Source organism: Carcharodon carcharias, chromosome 10, assembly GCF_017639515.1.
Source record: "Carcharodon carcharias isolate sCarCar2 chromosome 10, sCarCar2.pri, whole genome shotgun sequence".
NCBI lineage: Eukaryota > Metazoa > Chordata > Chondrichthyes > Lamniformes > Lamnidae > Carcharodon > Carcharodon carcharias.
This window is the reverse complement of record NC_054476.1, coordinates 37,384,182-37,405,617: the sequence shown is the minus strand read 5'-3', so window position 1 is coordinate 37,405,617 and position 21,436 is coordinate 37,384,182. Positions and strand designations below refer to the sequence as shown.

At 46.9% G+C, this 21,436-nt stretch overlaps 1 protein-coding gene across 6 annotated transcripts in view; it reads right to left on the bottom strand.

Moving 5' to 3' along the window:
- The window catches only part of mrvi1 (murine retrovirus integration site 1 homolog), a 164,356-nt gene that overhangs the window by 87,420 nt on the left and 55,500 nt on the right, over window positions 1-21,436 (bottom strand). For all 6 annotated transcript variants that reach the window (XM_041196557.1, XM_041196555.1, XM_041196559.1 and 3 more), the window contains one exon: window positions 12,827-12,927. In XM_041196557.1, the coding sequence (XP_041052491.1) occupies window positions 12,827-12,927 (101 nt within the window). The remainder of the gene's footprint in view (window positions 1-12,826; window positions 12,928-21,436) is intronic.

Here is a 21,436-nt window from a genome sequence, read left to right as displayed (position 1 = left end):
TGGGTCACCTGTGCTAATATCTTCTTACATGGTTCAGCATCAAATTTTGTTTTATAATGCTTCTGTGGAGTGTCTTTGAATGTTTTATTACCTTAAAGGCACTTTATAAATGCAAATTGTTGTTATTGAATGGGCAGAATTTTCTGGCTGGTGGGGGGTGAGGAGTAGGCACGGGTGGGCACAGACCTAATCGTTGCCCGTGATCGGGTCCGCGCCGCCATTTTACGCGGGTGGGCCAATTAAGTCCCGCCCAGCGTGAATCGCAGCTCCCGCGGACAGTGGGAGTGGGCGGGTGGCAGTGGGTCTGCAATGACCGATGAGTCCAAAGGCAGCCCGGTGGCCTGTTTTAAAAAGCTGCTGCAGCCTTTCAAAGGCTGTAAATCATGGTCAGTGGAAGGGCTCCCCAGAGCACTGCTGCTGAGCAGGCCAGGCGGGAGGGTAGGGTAGGGAGGCATTGTGCCCCTCGTTTTTCTGATGATTGCCATGCTGCCCTCCTCGAGGAGGTGGCAGCACAGCGGGAGGCCCTGGTACCCTAGGATGGGAGGAGGTGGCCCCCTCACATGACCAAATGTGCCTGGGAGGAGGTGGCAGAGGTGGCGAGCTCCCGCAATGTGGTGGGGTGCACCTGGATCCAGTGCCGCAAGTGCTTCAACAACCTGTTGTATTCAGGAAGGGTGAGTACCTTGCTGGCATTGGTCACTTAACCCAGCAGGTAGACATTGTCTCCACGTTAACTGACCCAATGTTCTTGTTCTTCCTTTCAGCATCAGTAGAGCAGGGCCAGGAGGAGGAGCAGCAGAGGCCCCCTCTCACACCTGAGGGCACTGAAGTCTCGCCAGCATCACACCATCTCTGCCAGGCAGGCACCAGCACAGATACTAGCACCTCAGTGGGAATTAGAACATCAGCTAGTGTCCTGGGGCACAGTGGTGAGGGCACTTCACAGTTGCTGGACGAGCTGGCAGAGACAGAGAGTGCCCATGGTGCCAGCAGTAGGGGGACCAGGCATATGCTCAGTCGGTGCCTGGGAGCATCTGGGGCAGATACATGAAGCTATGCTTGGCTTGGTGTCCATGGTGGAGAAGTCTACGCGGACTATCGCCGAAGCAATGAGCCTCATGTCCAAGTGCTATGCATCCTCCATGGAAAGAGTGGCGACTCTCGTGGAGAGGCTCCTCCAGGAGATCCATCAGGGCTTCCTGGGGATGTGCTCTGACCAGCAAGCCCTCGCATCGGCATTGACCTCAGCTGGTCAGTGCCAGTGTGGGAGATAGTCCGGGCACCAAGTTTTCCAGCTCAGTGTCCATCCATCTACGGTGAGCAGGGAGGTTCGAAGCGACCTCACGTCGGCACAGCAGCTGCCTGTCGTCACTGTGGGCTCCTCTCAGGGCGCTCCGGATGAGGGTGGCAGCTCTTCTGCCCCTCTGCCAGTGACCGTTGCATCCGGTGAGGCTGCGACGACTGGGGAGATGCCAGCTGTGGAACTGGCAGCTCCTTCCCAGGTGAGGCCAGCGCAGGCTCCACGGGCCAGAGGACAACTGCCAAGGTCATCGAGGCCAACAGGACAGCAGTGTCAGCAGGCTGTCTCAGATGCCACTTGCAGCGAGGGGTCAGCACCAAGACGGAGCACCCGAAAATGTTAACATAAGGCACCTTAGGCACACCTCAGGTTTATCACTAGTGCTTTTGTGTTGGCCCGCAGTGAGGCCTTTATGAGTTGGTGTGATTTTGAACCTTTGTCATTTTGTTTCATTAAATTTCTTTGGTTGCATTATTAAATTCAGACATGTCACCATGGCTGAGAGTGCCTCTTTTCTTCTGCAGGTGGACGGTTTCCAATAATGTAATGAGTGTTTTGTGGGACATTCAACTTTATCAACAAGGACCTTAGTTAACATTCCCAACCAGGCAAATTTTGCGCTTAGGTATCGAGTATGGAGCATGCAGCCCAGGCTTGTCCTGGAGGTCCATTTGTGGTGTGCTAGCTGAAGGTTCGTTGGATTAAAGCCTCCTGGGTTTCCCTGCCTCCTTGGAGTATGCCCAGGTCAGTGTCTACCCCCGTAGCATTTCCCTGTGCATTCTCATCCTCAGATTCACTGCTGGAATCATCATGTGCAGCTGCAGTCACTGCGTCGACATCTTCATCATCCACAGCGTCCCCCTTTTTCAGCGTAAGATTGTGGACAGCGCAGCATGCAACCACTATCAGCGACACACGATCTGTGGAGTGCGCCCCCTGAGTGGTACAGGTATCGGAAGCATATCTTGAGGAGACCAATGGCTCTCTCCACCACAGCCCTTGTGGAGGCCTGGCTCCTATTGTACCGCTGCTCAGCTTTTGTTCTTGGATGACGGAGAGGCGTCATGAGCCACCTTCTGAGGGGATAGCCCTTGTCACCCAGCAGCCAGCCATCTAGCCGGGCCAGAGCACGAAGAGACCCAGCGCTTGGGAGTATCTAAGGACGTAGGCGTCGGGGGAACTGCCTGGGTACCTTGCACAGACTTGTACAATCTGCATCCTGTGATCACACACTATCTGCACGTTCATGGATTGGAAGCCCTTCCTGTTGATGAAGGCACCGAGCTCACCTGCTGGCATCTTGATGGCCACATGTGTGCAGTCTATTGCACCCTGGAAGGGGGAAGCCAGCAATGGCCGAGAAGCCTCTGGCTCGCTGTGTCTGGCTTGCCTGGTCCCAACGGTAGTGGATGAAGGTCAATGCACGCCTGAACAGAGTGGCTGTAACCTTCTTGACACAAGTGTAGACAGCTGATTGGGAGACACTGCAAAGATCACCCACCGAGCCCTGGAAGAAGCCAGAGGCATAGAAATTGAGGGCAGCTGTGATCTTTAGAGCCACTGGCATGGGGTGTCCACCCACACAGTTCACGGAGATCTCAGGCCCAATCATCTGACAGACATAGTTGACTGTCTCCCTTGAGAAATGGAGCTTCCTTCGGCACTGCACCTCAGCCATATTGAGGTAGCTGTTTCGCCACCTGTATACCCTGGCAGCAGGATAATGGCGCCTTCTGCGGCCCCTTCCGCTTTGGACTACCTCTTGGCCCTGCACCTCTTGTGCCTGCGCCTGACCTCCCAAAGGTGGCTCCCCTGGAGGCTGCATGTGCACTCCTGGCTTCCTCCCCCTTCTAGCCCTCCCTTCCTCCTCAGAGGAGGTGCCTCCAGTGGAGAGTTCAGCTCCCATTCCCAGGCAAAGGGAAGGCTTCCTGAAACATGCAGGCTCCAAAAATATTCTTCACTGCAGAGTGCAGACCTGAAGGTTATGAGTCCAGAACAAGCAGCTGGAATGTGTTTTGAAGTATTACAGATCACACAGGCAAGTATCAGTAACTTTGAAACATCAATATTTGACAGAGAACACTCGCGACCCCACTGAGCCCTCTTATCCCACCCATGGATGAGATTTATACAAATGTGTCCTACCCGCCTGCCCATTGCGCCCATGCGCTGACCTGAAGATTGCACAGACGCTGAAAAATCGCTGTCGATTGATGCCTCAAGGGCCTTAAATGGCTGGTTAATTAATGGTGGACGCGCATCGGAGATCAATGTGTGCCCACCCAAAGAAATATCGCAATGGCACACAATGACGTTGAGACGCTCGCCTGACGTCACCGCGCGTCATTTTACGCACGTGCATGTGGGGCCCACCCTCGCACACAAACGGGAAAATTCTGCCTAATGTGTGTGAGCATGAATGTGTGTACGTGTGAGATTAAATTCCCATGAATGCTTACTGTTTGATGATTTATTTTTCATGGTTATTCTGAGGTGTCGACATGCAATTGGACAATAGTTGAGCTGATGATATAGTGTACAGAGCCTTCCTAATGGCCTTTAACAAAGTTCTGCATGAAAGGCTGTTAATTGAGCTTGAAATTGGGAATTTCATGTAAACTTTGGGATTGGATCAGATCACAGCTGGTATTTGTTACAGGAGTTGTGTAGGAATGGTGGGAACCAACGGGGGTCCCCAAAGGACACTGCACTGGAACCACAACTGTTTCTCATTTACATCAATTTATAGCAAACTTGGAGGGGTTGTGTCACTGGGCTAATAATCCAGAAAACATAACTTTAAATCTCATCATGGGCACTTGAGAACGTGCATTCAGTTTAAAATATTCTGGACATTTAAAAACTGGCATTAGTGAATGTTGTCAAAACTTCATTTAGCTCATAGTATCCTTTGAGGAAGGAAACATATGTGTTTAACACAATTTGGCTGACATGTGACTCTTAACTGTCCCTAAAGTGGCCAGCAAACCACTCAGTTGCAGCAAAACTGCTCCCAGGAGGAAGAAGTGGTTTTTGAAGGCAACTTAGGAAGTGAGAACAATGACTTGCATTCCCATAGCATCTTTCATGACCTTAGGATAAACCAAAGCACTTCACAGCCACCAGAGTATTTTTTTAAATTTAGTCACTTTGTAATATAGGGAACATGGCAGTCATTTTGTGCACAACAAGCTCCCAACAAACGTGATGAATGATCAATCAACGTGTCATAGGGTCCCTCAACCGTGTCCAGCCCATCTCCCGCGCATCCGCCCTCACGCCTTCTCCTCCCTCCCAGAAACATGATGGGGTCCCCCTTGTCCTCACTTATCACCCCACCAGCCACCGCATTCAAAGGATCATCCTCCGCCATTTCTGCCAACTCCAGCATGATGCTACCACCAAACACATCTTCCCTTCACCCCCCCTGGCGGCATTCCATAGGGATCGTTCCCTCTGGGACACCCTGGTCCACTCCTCCATCACCCCCTACTCCTCAACCCCCACCTATAGCACCTCCCCATGCCCACGAAAAGATGTAACACCTGCCCCTTCACTTACTCTCTCCTCACCGTCTAAGGGCCCAAACACTCCTTTCAAGTGAAGCAGCATTTCACTTGCATTTCCCCCAACTTAGTCTACTACATTCGTTGCTCCCAATGCGGTCTCCTCTACATTGGAGAGACCAAACATAAACTGGGCGACCGCTTTGCAGAACACCTGCGGTCTGTCCGCAAGAATGACCCAAACCTCCCGGTCGCTTGCCATTTCAACACTCCACCCTGCTCTCTTGCCCACATGTCTGTCCTTGGCTTGCTGCATTGTTCTAGTGAAGCCCAACGCAAACTGGAGGAACAGCACCTCATCTTCCGACTAGGCACTTTACAGCCTTCCAGACTGAATATTAAATTCAACAACTTTAGACCATGAACTCCCTCCTCCATCCCCACCCCCTTTCTGTTTCTTCCCCCTTCCTTTTGTTTTTTCCAATAAATTATATAGATTTTTCTTTTCCCACCTATTTCCATTATTTTTAAATCTTTTATGCCCCCCACCCCCACTAGAGCTATACCTTGAGTGCCCTACCATCTATTCTTAGTTAGCACATTCGTTTAGATAATATCACCAACTTCAACACCTCTGTGTTCTTTTGTTCTTTTGTCTGTGACATCGTTTGATTATCTGCTCCTATCACTGCTTGCTTGTTCCTAAAGCCACACCCCCCCTCCACTTCTCTCCCCCCACCCAACACCCCACCCACCCCCCCCCCCCCCCCCACCCCACCCCCCCACCCCCCACCTTAAACCAGCTTATATTTCACCCCTCTCCCTGGATTCACCTAGTTCTGTTGAAGGGTCATGAGGACTCAAAACGTCAACTCTTTTCTTCGCCGCCGATGCTGCCAGACCTGCTGAGTTTTTCCAGGTAATTCTGTTTTTGTTTTAGATTTCCAACATCCGCAGTTTTTTGTTTTTATATATATATGTGAAGGGGGCATGTTGGAAGGATGTCTGGAGAACACACTGCTCTTGGATTAGTCCACTTGAACATGCAAAAACATTTTGTTCAAACAATGACTGACTAATGCAACACTCCTTCAGTACTGCAATGCAGTGTCAACCTAGGTTGTCTGCTCGTGTCCTGGAGTGAGACTAGAACCCACAGTATTGTGACTCAGCTGAGGGCACCACCAAATTGAACCACACAGTAATGAAATAAAAGACCACATAATGTGTTTTAGATGTTGGTTGAGGGATAAATATTGGCCAGGATACTGGGGAAAACTCCCCTGTTGTTCTTTGAAGTTGTACAGTTGGATCTTTTACACCTGAGGGGGCTGATAGGGCCTCAATTTAACATCTCATCCAAAAGACTGTTCCTCTAACGGTTCATCAGACCACCAGCACTGCCCCTCTGAAGGTGTAGCAGACCCACAGTACTGCATTTCCAACAGTGCAGCCCCCTCTCAGTACTATCCCTCTGACCGTGCAGTGTTCCCTCAGTGCTGCCCCTCTGACAGTGCAGTGCTCCATCAGTACTGCCCCTCCAACAGTGCGGCACAGCCTCAGTACTGCCTTTCCAACAGTGCACCACACCCTCAGTACTGCCTTTGCAGCTCCCTCAGTATGGTGAGTGTGGCTGTAATATGCCTTTGAGGCATATGAGCAGAACAGTTTTAGTTTTACTTTTGCTTTGAGCAGAGAACAGACACACACAAGCCTTATACCTACGTATAATTGTTCTCATGTGCCTTCTCTTAATAAATGAACCCACAAAGTGCTTACCCAATCCCTTATGAGCGATTGGTGATTATACCTTTATAACAACATGACATGGTGATCAGCGGTGTTCAAACAGCCTGGCAGGAGGATTAAGCACAGTTATGACATGCTGTACAGCCTTAGATCATGCTGCATGGTATAAGAAGACCCTTGACGGTTTGCTCAGACTGCAACAAAGTTGTTGAAAACACAGTATGCTGACTGAGAAGGAAAGCTTTGAATACACAGTGCTGAGCTAGTGCTCAATTAAAGAGCTGTTAAGCAGACAGATCCTTTTTTGTGGGATTGCATTGCATAACCTACCAGTTCCATCGGTCAAGCAGGCTAGCACTGGGTTAGCTCAGCCAGGAAAGGCGAGTGACCAGGCTGTGGGCCAGATCGATAGCGAGCAAGGGAGAGTCAAACAAAAAAATAACGGTCATAGAAATTGGGCCAAAGAAGGTTACGATTATAATAGTGGCTTCAGGAATTGCTGAACAATAACTTGAATAAAAAGCAAAGACGCCATTACTCCTTGGTACATTCCCGCCATGACTCATCTTCGCAGGCGGAGCTTCAGAAAAACATGCAAAATCAGTTAGAACATATCTCAGCCCAGATACTACAGAAGAAGGAAGGTCAAAAGGGCATTGTCAGAATGTCCGCAAAGTTCCCCAGTTTGAATTGGGATGCAGCTGGCCCGCTATCCAAAATCAAAATGTTTAAACATCATGCAAGCTATAGTTCCTTGATTCAGGTGTGCCTGAACTAGACAAGCAAGCCATAAAAATTCACCTAGCAATTGGGAATGAAGGTCTACATAGGCTGATCACGTCGGGATTAACAGAAGAAGAGCTAAAGAATCCCCAAAAGATATGGACTACATTGGAAGACCAATTCAGAATCAGGTTAAACTTCCATATTCATCGACGAAAGTTCATGTCATTTCGACAACAGCCTACAGAATCCATACAGCACCATCGGCAGTTGCAGAGAAAGGAATACATACTGTGATTTTTCAAATAAAGCTAGCAGACAGAATTGTTGAATCGCATCCACTCCCATGGAAGCTTTACAGAAAAATCTGTTAGACAAGCCCAAAACTTATAGAATTGAAGAGCCATTCAAGGCTGGACATAAACAAGAAGTGATCCTCGCAGGTCAACAAGCTTACAGGTCCTAATTGTTGACGTAATCACTAGAACGCCCAAACCTAGCAAGGCATGTGGAAGATGTGGCCTTCTGCATGTACTGAGGGAATGCCCAGCTTTTCACCAATTCTGCAGAATGAGCCATTGGCAGCAGCAGTTCACTGGAGCAAAAGCTGATGCAACTACAAAGAGCCGTGCGCTGATCCAAACAGACCGTACACAATGGGTACCTTCAAGCGATAAGAATGAGCATCCGGTCCAGTAGAAACATATACATGAGGTGACTGACAAACTAGAAAATGACAATGACGTGCATAATGAGACAAAGAGCAGTGAACACATGTTTCATCAGTCTCAACAAAAACATAGATGCCAACACACCGTCCAAAGTATTTGCCAAGATTCAAATTATCTGCTCTAAAGAAATGAGTAATTATTCATTTTTGGCAAGGTTGACACAGGGGCAAGTGCTAAATACTACCTCTGCTAATTCTAAAAGACATGTATCCACGTATGTGGAGGGCCACGGTGAAACCTACTGCCATGCAAGTTTCAGTGTACAATGGTTCACTAATTCCATGTGCGGGATCCCTAGTCCTGGAGTGTAAGATAATCAATCCTCCTGAGTATCATAGATGTTCTACATCATGGAATCTGTCAGACATCACAAGGCAGATCAACCTCAGAAACTACTCCTATCACCTCAGTTCATGACCTAACATCGAAATATCCAGAATTTTTCAACAAAATAGGCAGTTTCAAGGAAGCTTGCAGGTGGAATGGAAGTCCACCAATTGATCCACCATTTAAATGCAACATCCACTTACAAGACAAATTGAAGGATGAACTGAACAAATGGAGAAAGACGGAATAATTAGATGAGTACAAGAGCACACAGATTGGTACAGCTTGATCACATCTGTCATAAAGAAGGATGGATCATTGAGAATATGGCTTGATCCATGACTTTTAAACACAGCTTTGAAACATTGTTTTTATAAAATACCCACATTAGAAGAGTTAAATCTGAGATTTTCAGGTGCAAAATTTTTCTTGAAGTTTGATGCCAAGCATAGTTACATCTTGTGGAGAAATCCCAAGAGTTCACCGCATTTCATACCCTATTTGGACAATACTGTTTTCAATGACTTCCTTTCCGGCTATCTGTTAGCCAGGATCTCTTTCAAACTCACATGGACTGTATTATATGTACCAGGATACATCTATATCGCAGTTGAAACAACTGTTGTGAGAAGAAGACCAAAAGACATAAGAGCAGAAATTAGGCCAATCGGCCCATCAAGTCTGCTCCGCCATTCAATCATGGCTGATAAATTTCTCAACCCCATTCTCCCGCCTTCTCCCCGTAACCTTTGATCCCCATACCAATCAAGAACTTATCTATCTTGGTCTTAAATACACTCAATGACCTGGCCTCCACAGCCTTCTGTGGCAATGAATTCAATAGATTCACCACTCTCTGGCTGAAGAAGTTTCTCCTCATCTCTGTTCTAAAAGGTTTTCCCTTTACTCTGAGGCTGTGCCCTCGGGTCCTAGTCTCTCCTACTAATGGAAACATCTTCCTCATGTCCATTCTATCCGGGCCTTTCAGTATTCTGTAAGTTTCAACCAGATCCCCCCTCATCCTTCTAAACTCCATCGAGTATAGACCCAGAGTCCTCAAACGTTCCTCATATGTTAAGCCTTTCATTCCTGGGATCATTCTCATGAACCTCCTCTGGACCCTCTCCAGCACATCCTTCCGGAGGTACGGGGCCCAAAATTGCTCACAATATTCTAAATGTGGTCTGACCAGAGCCTTATAAAGCCTCAGCAGCACATCCTTGCTTTTATATTCTAATCCTCTCGAAATAAATACCAACATTGCATTTGCCTTCCTAACTACTGCGTCAACCTGCAAGTTAACCTTAATAGAATCCTGGACTAGAACTCCCAAGTCCCTTTGCACTCCAGATTTCTGAATTCTCTCCCCATTTAGAAAATAGTCTATGCCTCTATTCTTCCTAACAAAGTGCATGACCTCACACTTCCCCACGTTGTATTCCATCTGCCACTTCTTTGCCCAATCTCCTAACCTGTCCAAATCCTACTGCAGCCTCCCCGGCTCCTCAATACTACCTGTCCCTCCACCTATCTTTGTACCATCTGCAAACTTAGCCAGGATGCCCTCAGTTCCTTCATCTAGATCATTAATGTATAAAGTGAAAAGTTGTGGTGCCAACACTGACCCCTGCGGAACTCCACTAGTCACCGGCTGTCATCCTGAGAAGGACCCCCTTATCCCCACTCTCTGCCTCCTTCCAGACAGCCAATCTTCTATCCATGCCTAGTACCTTGCCTCTAACACCATGGGCTCTTATCTTACTGAGCAGCCTCTTGTGCGGCACCTTGTCAAAGGCCTTCTGGAAGTCCAAGTAGATAACATCCATTGGCTCTCCTTTGTCTAACCTACTCATTATCTCCTCAAAGAATTCTAACAGATTTGTCAGGCATGACCTCCCCTTGATGAAACCATGCTGACTTTGCCCGATTTTACCATGAAGAACAAAGCAAGAACATGACCATATCCTGCATTTATTAATGCAAGCAGCATGTAATGAAGGATTGGCGTTCAAAAGTCTGAAATGTGCCATCAATGTGGAGCAGATCAATTTCTTTGTTTCTATTAATTCCAGTGCTGGCATATGTCTCGATCCAAGTAAAATAGAGGACATTAAGGCTGTGCCAACTTCTCCAGAAAGGAGGAAAGGTCTGGGAGCATGCATGCTACAAAAAAGCAAACCAGTTGCATTTGCTTCAAAATCCCTGTCTGTAATCATTTCAACTACTCCAACATCGAGCAGGAAACATTAGCTTTTGTGTTTGGAATCATGCAATTTAATTTGGCAAAAGATTTGTGGTAGAGACCAACCACAATCCACTAGAGATGATTTGGCGAAAACCACTAAGCAGTGCACCGCCAAGATTGCAATGTCCCTTGATAAAGATTCATGGTTAAAACTGTGAGCTTAGGTACAAGCCAGGTAACTTGATGATCACATTGGAGCCAAGCAGATTGCTTAACCCAACGAAAACAAAAGATATAGCCTTAGATTTACAAGTTGACTTTATTGACATTGAACTTGAAGGTGTTCTCCAAATTGATCTAGTACATTTTGCGCAATGCAAATTCCAGCAGCTACAAGAAGAAATGGTGAAATAGTCTACACTACAGAAACTGGGGACACCCATTATTGTAGGATGGCCTGATTCAATTCAGCATGTCCACGGACACGTGAGACTATTTTGGCCTTATTGGGACGAGCTAAGCATTCCCTGGGAATCACTTTTAAAGGCAGGCAGGTCATCATAATGGAATCTTTGCAGCCTGATGCTCTTCAACAACTTCATCGCTCACATTTGGGCATCAATCGGACAGGAAGACTCACAAGAGAGACAGTCTGTTGGCCGGGTATGAACAATGACATTGAAGTCATCGTCAAGAAATGCAAGGCACTTCAAGAGCAAATGCCAAGTCAGCTCAAAGCACCATTAATTGCACATGAAGTTCCTAACCACCCTTGGTCCAAAATCGCATCCGATCTCTTTCCTGTGCATGGACAGACTTCAACATCATAGTTGACTACTTGCCAAGTACTCCATTATTTGACAATTGCATAATACATTAAGCACAACTGCTGCACACACTCTAAGTACTATTTTCAACTTATTTGGTGTGCCTAGAAAGATCATTAAGGATAACAGTTCACAATTCATTGGTAAGCCATTTCACATCCTGTCTGAGAAGTGGAATATCGATCACACTACTTCTTCTCCTCATTACCCTAGATTTTACAGCCTAGCCGAACAGATGATTCACATGGTGAAATCCCTAATTCTCAAATGTAGACAGACCAAGCGAGATCGACACATTGCAATGTTACATCTGAGAGCAACACTTTTAAGTGCAGCTATTCCATTACTGGCAGAGCTCATGTTTGGTAGAGCAGTAAGTACCAATTTACCTACTCTTACCCATTCTACTCTCTCAGAAACTAGACAGCAACTTTTCAATCTACAAGAAAAGAAGACCAATGTGCTCGATAAAAATATGGGTACGGAATTGCCAAGTTTACAGTTGGGACAATAAGTTCACATCCAAGGTCCCACAGAAGGTACATTGCAACCAGCCGAGTTGACAAGGATTTGTTCAGAGCCAAGTTCCTACGAATCACTGCGCACAAAGGTGAGGTGTACCCGAGGACAAATCAGATTTGTTTCAGCTCCTCAACCACTGTACAATCGTGTTGCAATTAGGACAAGATCCCAAATGCAACCAGGAATAACATCAAGGAATGACAATCTCACAGATGACTGTGAGCAATCAAAGAAACCTCCAGATAAGATTACCATTACAAGATCTGGGCGTTCAAGCAGATTACTTTAATGCTTTAGGATTCATCAGTTCTATGCACTTATGTAATAGCAATTAAACGTGAACATGTATTGTAAATAGTTACTCTTCTTTGGAAGTGGGGGAGTATCTTTAAAAAGAAAAAGGGATGTTGTAATATGCCAATAAGGGATATCAGCATGACATCACAAGAAGGAAAACTATCATGCTATCCAGTCTTAGTTTCACTTTTGCTTTGAGCAGAGCACATACATACAGCTCTGTTGTCTTCAAGCTCTATACCTGTGTATAACTGTTCTCGTGTGCCTAGACTTAATAAATGAACCCACAACGTATTTATCCAATCCCTTATGAGTGATTGGTGATTATATCATCATAACAACACAAGTGTCAGCCTGGGTTATGTGTTCAAGTGTCTGAATTGAAATCCAAAACATGACTTTCTGACTCAGAGGTGAGAGTGCAATGATGAGCTGAAGTTTAGGCTGGTTACTGAACTAGTTCCGACAGCCCTCGTACTAGACCTGAACAACAATCATTGCCTTCAGGGAAGGAGAGGGACAAGCAAACAGGTTGTTAATTTCTGGGGAGTTCCTCCCAGATTATCCACCATTTATGCCATTTATCTAGGGCTTCCCCCCATTTGTTGCAGTGATCAATTAGGAGAATCTCCACAGATATCCGGTTCCATGTTGCTTACCTTATCTGTGTTGTTTGGTCAAATTCCCTGTCTGGAGAGCTGGTGACATCTGGTAGGACAATTGCTGGTGTCGCAATCACCCTGGGATCAACTCCCACAACCTGCAATCAGATTCAATACACAGATAATTAATCTTCAAAGAAATAAGATTTAACTCTCTCCACCCCAGTAACAAAACAAATCCAAATAAAACCTTAAATGGCCTCTGCAAATCCTGGAATTAGATTTATTTTTCATAGCCTGAAATCTCCTTTTACACCAATAAAAATGCAAATGCCAAAACGCAGAGTTTCTGAGATTACTGCTCTCTCCAGACTTTCCCACTAACTATTGATCCTCTCAATAACACTGCACCGCCAAACATGATTGTGAAAAACAAAGACTTTAGTTTATACAGCACCTTTCACACTGCAGAATGTCTCAAATCATTTACAGTCAATTGATTAGTTTCTGAAGTGTAGTCACTGTTGCAATCTTGGAAAAGTTGCAGACAATTTATACAGAGCGGTATCCCAGAAATATCAATAAGATCAATGACCAGATAATCTGTTTTTAGTGATGTTGATTGAGGATGAATATTGGCCAGGTCACCGGGGAATCTCCCTATATTTCTTTAAAGTAATGTCGTGGGATCTTTTACATCCACTTGAGAGACATCCACTTGAGAGAGAGCAGACAGGGCCTTGATTTAATGTCTCATCTAAACGTACTGTCTCTCCAACAATGCAACAATCCCTTGGTACTGCCAATCTGACAATGCAATACTCCTTCAATGCTTCCCTTAGCAGTGCTGCCCAGCTGTGTAGATTCTAGATTCTGTGCTAAGTCTCTGGAATGGGACTTGAACCCATAACCTACTGACTCAGATGTGTTGAGTGTTTCCTACTGAGTCACAGCAGATTCTTGCAAAACAAACATTCAAAAACATAGTTCCTGCAATTTTACAGCTGGTGTTATTTAAAAATTCACTGCCAAGACATATTTTTTTCATCCAGGTAAAATGTCAGAATGTGATAAACACAGTGAGGACATGGGCTGGATACTGGTGCAATGAGATTTGAATGAATGTGCCCTTGCTTGAGGGAGCTTATGGTGCAGAAGAACTCCAGACCCAATCACAATTAAGTAAACCAAACCATTCACTCGTGATAGTCACATCTATCCAATATGTCCCTGCCTTTACAATCATGCAGTTTGGAAAGCATTTAGATTTATAGTGAAGAGAAGGCCATCTGGACCATCATGCTTCTGCTGGCTCTTTAAAACATCTATCCAATTAGTCCTGCTCCCTCCCTCTTTCCCACATAGTCCTGCAAATTTTAATGCATTCAAATTTTAGAATAAAGTTTAAAAACAAGAAAGCACAAAGGTCGCTAAATTGGTGACTTTTCACCCTTCCCAGAACACACAGTTCTGTGGTGATGAAATCTCCCAGCTAGTACAAACTGTTCACAGTCATCAGTCTTTGGCTTGCTATCTCTCTGGATCTCAAATTAATTCTCCTTCAGTCTTACCACTGCCTCCAAGAAGCCTGGTCTCAGGCCAAACATTTATCCTCCTCTCAATAACTCCAAACTTTCCAGCAAGGCACCGTTATTGGTAAGGATACAGGAAAGAGCTTGATATTCAAACGGATGCAGTTTTAGGTTCTGACTTGTGTTTCAGGATTTCAGACCTATTTGAACGCAAAAGTATTTCATTTAACTTAGTATACTTTATTTTAAGTTGACAAGCTTATATAAGCTGGGGGATGCTGATTAATATTCCGATCTATTGTGTATCCTAATTGTTGGACTTATGGTGGCTTTCAGGTCTCATCGCAGTAAAGATTCACATGTGAAGTGTTGGAATGGCCCTGATCACTCATGCTCAGTATGGTTAGGAGGTTACTTATAGATGGGGTAAACTGGGAGGTTGTTTTTCTGAGCTGGGGAATCTAGAACACAGGGTACAGTTTCAGGGTAAGTGGACAATCATTTGGGACCGAGGTGATTTTTAAAAATTAGTTCATGGGATGTGGGTGTCCACTGGCTAGGCCAGCATTTATTGCCCATCCCTAATTGCCCTTGAGAAGGGGAAGAAACTTCTTCACTCAGAGGGTTGTGGATCTTTGGATTTCTCTACCCCAGAGGTTTGCGAATGCTCCACTGTTAAATATATTTAAGGCTGAGATAGACAGACTTTTGGTCTCAGGGAATCAAGGGATATGAGCAGTGGTTGTGAAAGTGAAGTTGACGCCAAAGATCAGTCATGATCATATTGAGTATTAGAGGAGGCTTGAGGGGCTGTTTGCTCTACCCTGCTCCTATATCTCACGTCATGTTTTTATTCAATCAGATCAGACAAAGCCACCTCCTTGACTGGCACCCCATCCACCACCTTAAACATGCACACCCTCCACTATCAGCCCACAGTGGCAGCAGTGTGTACCATATACAAGATGCACTGCGGCAACTCACCAAGCCTCTTTTGACAGCACCTTCCAAACCCATGACCTCCAGCACCTAGAAGGACAAGGGTGGCAGATAAATGGGAACACCACTGCTGTATGTTCAGTATGTATCAAATCAGGTTCTGAGTCTAGTATGGTTGAACAATAAGTGTTTATTGTTTCACATAACTACATACATATATATAGGGTATAGCCCAAACTATGAGCTAACTTCATGCATGCTTCTACAAAGGTCTCTGTCTAGTCCAGAGCTGACTCTAATCTCAGGTCATGTGTCTATTTATATCAAACTGTGGGTGGTACTATTTCCCAGTCTCTCATTAACCCTTGCTATGCCAGATACCTTTATTCGACAACCAGTTGCCAACTCCCCGCAACCTAGGTCAGAGGTCAATCTCTTGGCTACCTGTTCTGATTAAAAATACAACAAATAGAGGGACCAAGTAATACAAAGTCAGGATCTTATAATAAAACCAGACTTGAAAGGAGAGAGCTACATCCTTAAGTTCAGGGCCAATTAGTTCCATGGTCAGTACAGGGCTTTTAGCACACTAACAAGGGTCAGTGTTGCATAGGAGTTCAGAAGAGACAGACAATGATTTCCACCTTAAAGAATATCAGCTATTCAAATAGTCTCCAGGACCTTTTCTTTAGCTCTGAAGAAGAGCCATACGGACTTGAAACGTTAACTCTGTCTTTCTCTTCTCAAATGCTGTTAGACCTGCTGAGTGTTTCCAGCATTTTCTGTTTTTGTTTCAGATTTCCAGCATCCGCAGTATTTAACTTTTATCCAGGATTACTTTAGAGCAGTATAGGCTTTATCTGTTTACTTTAGAGCAATATAGGCTTAGGTCACCTGATACAGGTCTATACCACAATGAAATGGCTGGATAGTGTCCCTACTGATTATTTCAATTTGACAGATTGGGGAGGACTGGGGATATCAGTAAAAATGAAGAGTGTGAATAGACTGGATCTTGGGCAGGTTTTCATTTCCCAGAGAGTAGTGAGCCAGTGGAATGTGTCGCCAGCTGGTGTGGTAGGTACTTACTCCTGTGTGCCTTCAAGAGGGAAGTGGACCTGTTCCTGACTGGGAAGATCCCATTATATAAAAGGTAAGTGTCCTTGTAGATAACACTTGACCCATGTGATCTCTTTGCTTGATTCACCAGAGGAGAGCGGTGAAGTACTGAAGGAGCGCGCCACTGTCCAAGGGACCTTTTCCTAGACTTAAGACGAGGCCCAGTCTGCCTTCTGAGCTGGACATAAAAGATTCCGTAGTGACAAATGAAAGAAGATCAGGGCAAATATTTATCCTTTAACTAACATCAGTAAAAGGTAAAACATTATTACATTGCAATTTGTTGGATTTTGCTGTGCGCAAAATAGTTGTGGTGTTTGCTATATTACAACAGTGACTACACTTCAAAAGTACTTCATTGACTGTAAAGCACTTTGGGACATCCTTAGGTTGTAAATGACTTTATACTGTGCTTTCATGTAGTGAAACAAAATAAGATAAGTACCAAACCTTTACACTGAGGATGTAATCATCCCCTTTAATAACTGCCATGCACAACATTGATCCTTATTCACTGATAAAGCTCCGGAAAGTTAAGAGGACTATCTACACAACATTCTTAGCACAGTTTCCGGAGAGTGTTGCTTGATTGACATATTTACCCCAAACCTAGGAAGCATACAAGCAACAATGCTGGAAGACTCTGCTATAAACAAACACTGACTGTTCTAACTGTGCTCTTGTTCTGGTCATGACCCTGATCTGGCTTTTTTTAAAAATGGGCATCGCTGACACAGCCAGCATTTATAGCCCATTCCTAAATATCCCTGAGAAAGTGGTGGTGAGCTGCTTTCTTGAACTGCTGCAGTCCATGTGGTGTAGGTGCACCCACAGCGCGGTTAGGGGTGGAATTTCAAGATTTTGATCCAACAACAGTGAAGGTAGGGGCCGCAGGTATGGAAGGTGCTGTCAAAGGAACTTTGGCGAGCTGCTGCAGTGAATCTTGTAGGTGGTACGTGCTATGTGTTCTTGTTGTCTTTTGGTTCCCACAAGCTCTGCAGGTTGATTCATTTCCATTTGTCTGTGAATTCATGGCCAAAATTTTACACTCCCCCCTAGTTGGGGGGAGCATGAAATTGAAGGGGTGGGATTCCCTCTGAGTTCCCGTCCTCCCTGACCATACAGCAATTTTACTCTGGGGCGGGGAAAGCCTCAGATGGCATGCCCGCCCTTGCCCCAATTATTGGCCGCTTGAGGGCTGCTTCCCACCCAGCCTCAATTTTTAGGCTGGCGGGAGATTGACCTTGCGTGGGGGAGGCCCGAAAGTCAATGGAGTTAGGTCTCGGGCAGGGGGGCGTTGGGGGGGGAGGGGGGCGGGGTGGGCACCTCCATCTGAAATCAGTCCAGTAGCCTCCAGACCTCCCTCCCCCAGGGCTCTCACCCGAGACCCCGATCGCCCCCTTCTTGCCCTTACCCCAGTCCTTCCCTACCTGCCCCATCCTGGGACCCCTCTTGAACTTACTTAGCCTCTGGTGTCCGGACCCAGTCTCAGGCATCCTCCTGCATTTTCTTACCAGTCCACTTCAGCTCTTCTCGCTGCAGGGACCGGACAGCTGCTGGCTAATCAGATTGGCTGGCACTCTAAGGCAGGACTTCCTTCCGAGTAATGGGCGGAAGTCCCACCTGCAGCCACCAAACACTCATCCGAGTGTAAAATGGCCACGGGGCACTCAGAGTCCACGGGGATGTGTTCCCCACCGACTCTTCGGATGGCTGCAAGTGAGATCTCACCATTTGAAAAATTCAGTCCCGTTCACCCACAGCTATCCTTTTCTCTGTTTGGTGTACTTCACTTTGTTGCTGCTGCACTGCATGGACCCTGCTGCCTTTCTCTAGCTGTTTGGGTAGTCAGTGTCTTCATCTCTCTGCTTGTGGCTCTAGCAGTGTCTACAGCCTGCATGTGATATTGTGAGCTCGTCCTTCCCAATTAGGACTTTCTGTACTTCAGGATGTACAGATCCCCAAACTAGTTGATCCATCTGTGTCCTTAAACTTACATTTTCTAGCTGCATTTTTTAATCTTGTTACAAAGCTATCAGTCAGCTGGCCTAATTCCTTTCTGAGGCCTTAAAATTCATACAGGTAGATCCGATGATTTGATTTTGACTGGAGTGGGTGCTAAATTTATCAAAAATATTGTCTGGGTCTTTGCTGTCCTCTTCAGTAAGCTCCCAGCTGTTAAATAAATTCAATCCTATATCCCTTGCCCACAGAAGGATGTAGCTGACCATCTCTTTTGTGTCTTTTAGAAATCTACTGAATGTCAATCTGCACTTACTTGTTTAAATTTCGCAAATGCCATCATCAGCTTCCCAATTCATTGTGGGCTGTAACAGTGCATTCATTTTGTGCCGGTCAACATTTCATTTGTCTTCACACAGTTACTAAGTTTTTCTCCTGGCACTAATGTGGGTCAATTTTCCAAATCAGCACCAAATTAATTTGAAATGCTTTAGGTTTACTCACAGGCACTTGCTGCCACCATGCCATGTGTTCTTGTTGTATTTTCGTTCCCAGGTGTGGTTAATAATCACAGTTTAAGTTTGTAAAGATCAGAAGCTCTTTATGTTTAATTTTGCCATGCTGTCTGGTTGAAAAGAAGAACCAGACTGAACTGGTTATGTACACGTCATTTCACCTCTCGTGCCGCTGTGTACTGTGGACCCCTGGAACACTTACACATAAAGGGGAGAATTTTCTCCCTGTTGGGCAGGCCGTTCGGCAGCGGGCGAAGGCCTGCCCAGTGTGAAATGTGGCTCCCGAGGACAGTGGGAGTGGGTGGGTGGTGGCGGCTCTGCAATGACTGCTGGGTCCAATGGCGACCCGGTGGCCTGTTTAAGTAGCACTCCTGCAGCCTTGCAAAGGCTGTGAATGATGGCAAACAGAAGGGCTCCCCAGAGTGCTGCTGGTGAGCAGGCCAGGCAGGAGGGTAGGTCAGTGGGGCACTATGCCCCTCGCTTTTCTGACGAGTATCTAGCTGCCCTCCTCGAGGAGGTGGCAGCACAGCGGGAGGTCTTTGTTCTGTGGGATGGGAGGAGGAGGCGCCCCCCCCATGACCAAACGTGCCTGGGAGGAGGTGGCAGACATAGTTAGCTCCCACAATGTGGTGCAATGCACCTGGGTCCAGTGCCGCAAGTGTTTCAACGACCTCTTGCACTCGGGTAGGCTGAGTACCATGTCAGCATTGGTCACTTAACACAGCAGGTAGGTTTTCCCCCCTGACCCCCACCCCCCGCCAACTCTGAGTGCAGTTACAGCATTGAATAATTCACAGCATGTGACCCTCGCTGAGTGGGCCAGCAGATATTGCCCATGCCTAGTTCACCCTGAGAGGGTTGTGCTGAGATGGGTTCTGCACCAGCAGCATGTGGTAGACTGACACCCAGAGTACTGTTTTGGGGGCTACCTCAAGGATCTGCACCTAGGCGTGGTGCTGGAACTACGAAACATGTCCAAGTCAGGCTGCTGACATGCTGGGAGGGGAGCTTCCAGGTGGCTGGGCACTGATCCATCTGCTGCCCTTGGTGTTCCACGTGCTTGTGCGTCATGGCTTTGGAAGGTTAAACTGTATGGTGACAAATGTGATGGGGGCTGCATGTGGGCAAGGGGGGTCAGGCCTGGCACTTGGTGTGAGTGTGCAGCAGCTGTGGGGTGACAATTCACTGGAGCCCTGCAATGTCCCACTCAGGTGGGGGTGGCAGGGATGTGATGGCAATCCAGGTACAGGGTGGACTAATCAATGCTCCTCTCTCCTTTTCAGGAGAATACCACACACAATGCTGCCAAGCGGATGCGGACTGACGGAGGCCAGGCCCAGTTGACCATAATCACCAGATACGAGCAAGAGGTGATGGAGCTGGATACACGCCATGCGCCCAGGTCGACCGGCGGCGGTGAGGCTGGGGTGCCAAGGGGAGGTAAGATTGCCGTGCACTGAGGTCACCATGTGTGATTCAGCAGCAGCCACCCCACTGTTGAATGTTCAGTGATTTATGCTTCCATCATGGGTTGACCATTGATTATGGAAGGATGAGCGCATACTGATCCAGGGGCCAGGCATGCACATTGACATTGTCTCCACTTGAACCATTCAAATGTCCTTGTTTTTCCTTTCACCATCACCAGAGCAAGGCCGGGGAGGAGGAGGTGGAGGAGCCACCTCTAACACTTGAGGGCTCTGAACAATTAGACTCACCAGCGGGACACCATTTCTGCCAGGCAGGCACCAGCGCAGATACTAGCACCTCAGTGGGAATTAGAACATCAGCTAGTGTCCTGGGGCACAGCAGTGAGGGCACTTCACAGTCGCAGAGACAGAGAGTGCCCATGGTGCCAGCAGTAGGAGGACAAGGCACATGCTCAGTTGGTGCCTGGTAGCATCTGGGGGAGATGCATGAGGCTGTGCTTGGCTTGGTGTCCATGGTGGAGGGGTCTAAGCGGACTATCACCGAAGCAATGAGCCTCATGTCCGAGTGCTCTGCAGCAGTGGGGGGACTTCACACTTGCTTGAGGTACGGGTGGAGAGAGAGAGCGCCCATGGTGCCAGCAGTTGGAGGACTGCAGGGGACCAGGCACAAGCTCAGTCAGTGGCTGATGATGTACCTCTGGAGTCGTCCCTGAGGCAGCAGAAGCTGGAAGTCCAGCAGGGTATGCAGGAGGATCTGGAGAAGATACATGAGGCTATGCGTGGCATTGTCTCTGTACTGGAGGTATCCACGTGGAGCATCACCAATGCAATGAGCCTCATGGCAGAATGGCATGCTTCCTCCATGGAGAGAGTGGCGACTCTCGTGAAGAGGCTCTTCCAGGAGAACAATCAGGGCCTCCTGGGAATGCGTTCAGGCCTGCAAGCCCTCACAGCAGCATTGGCCTCAGCTGGTCAGTGCCAATGTGGGAGATAGATTGGGCACCAAGTATCCCAGCTCGGTGTCCACCCATCAATGGTGAGCAGGGAGGTCCAAAGCGACCTCACATCGGCGCAGTAGCTGCTTGTCATCTCTGAGGACTCCTCTCAAGGCACTCCAGACGAGGGTAGTAGCTTCTCCGCCACTCTGCCAGTGACCATGGGATCTGATTA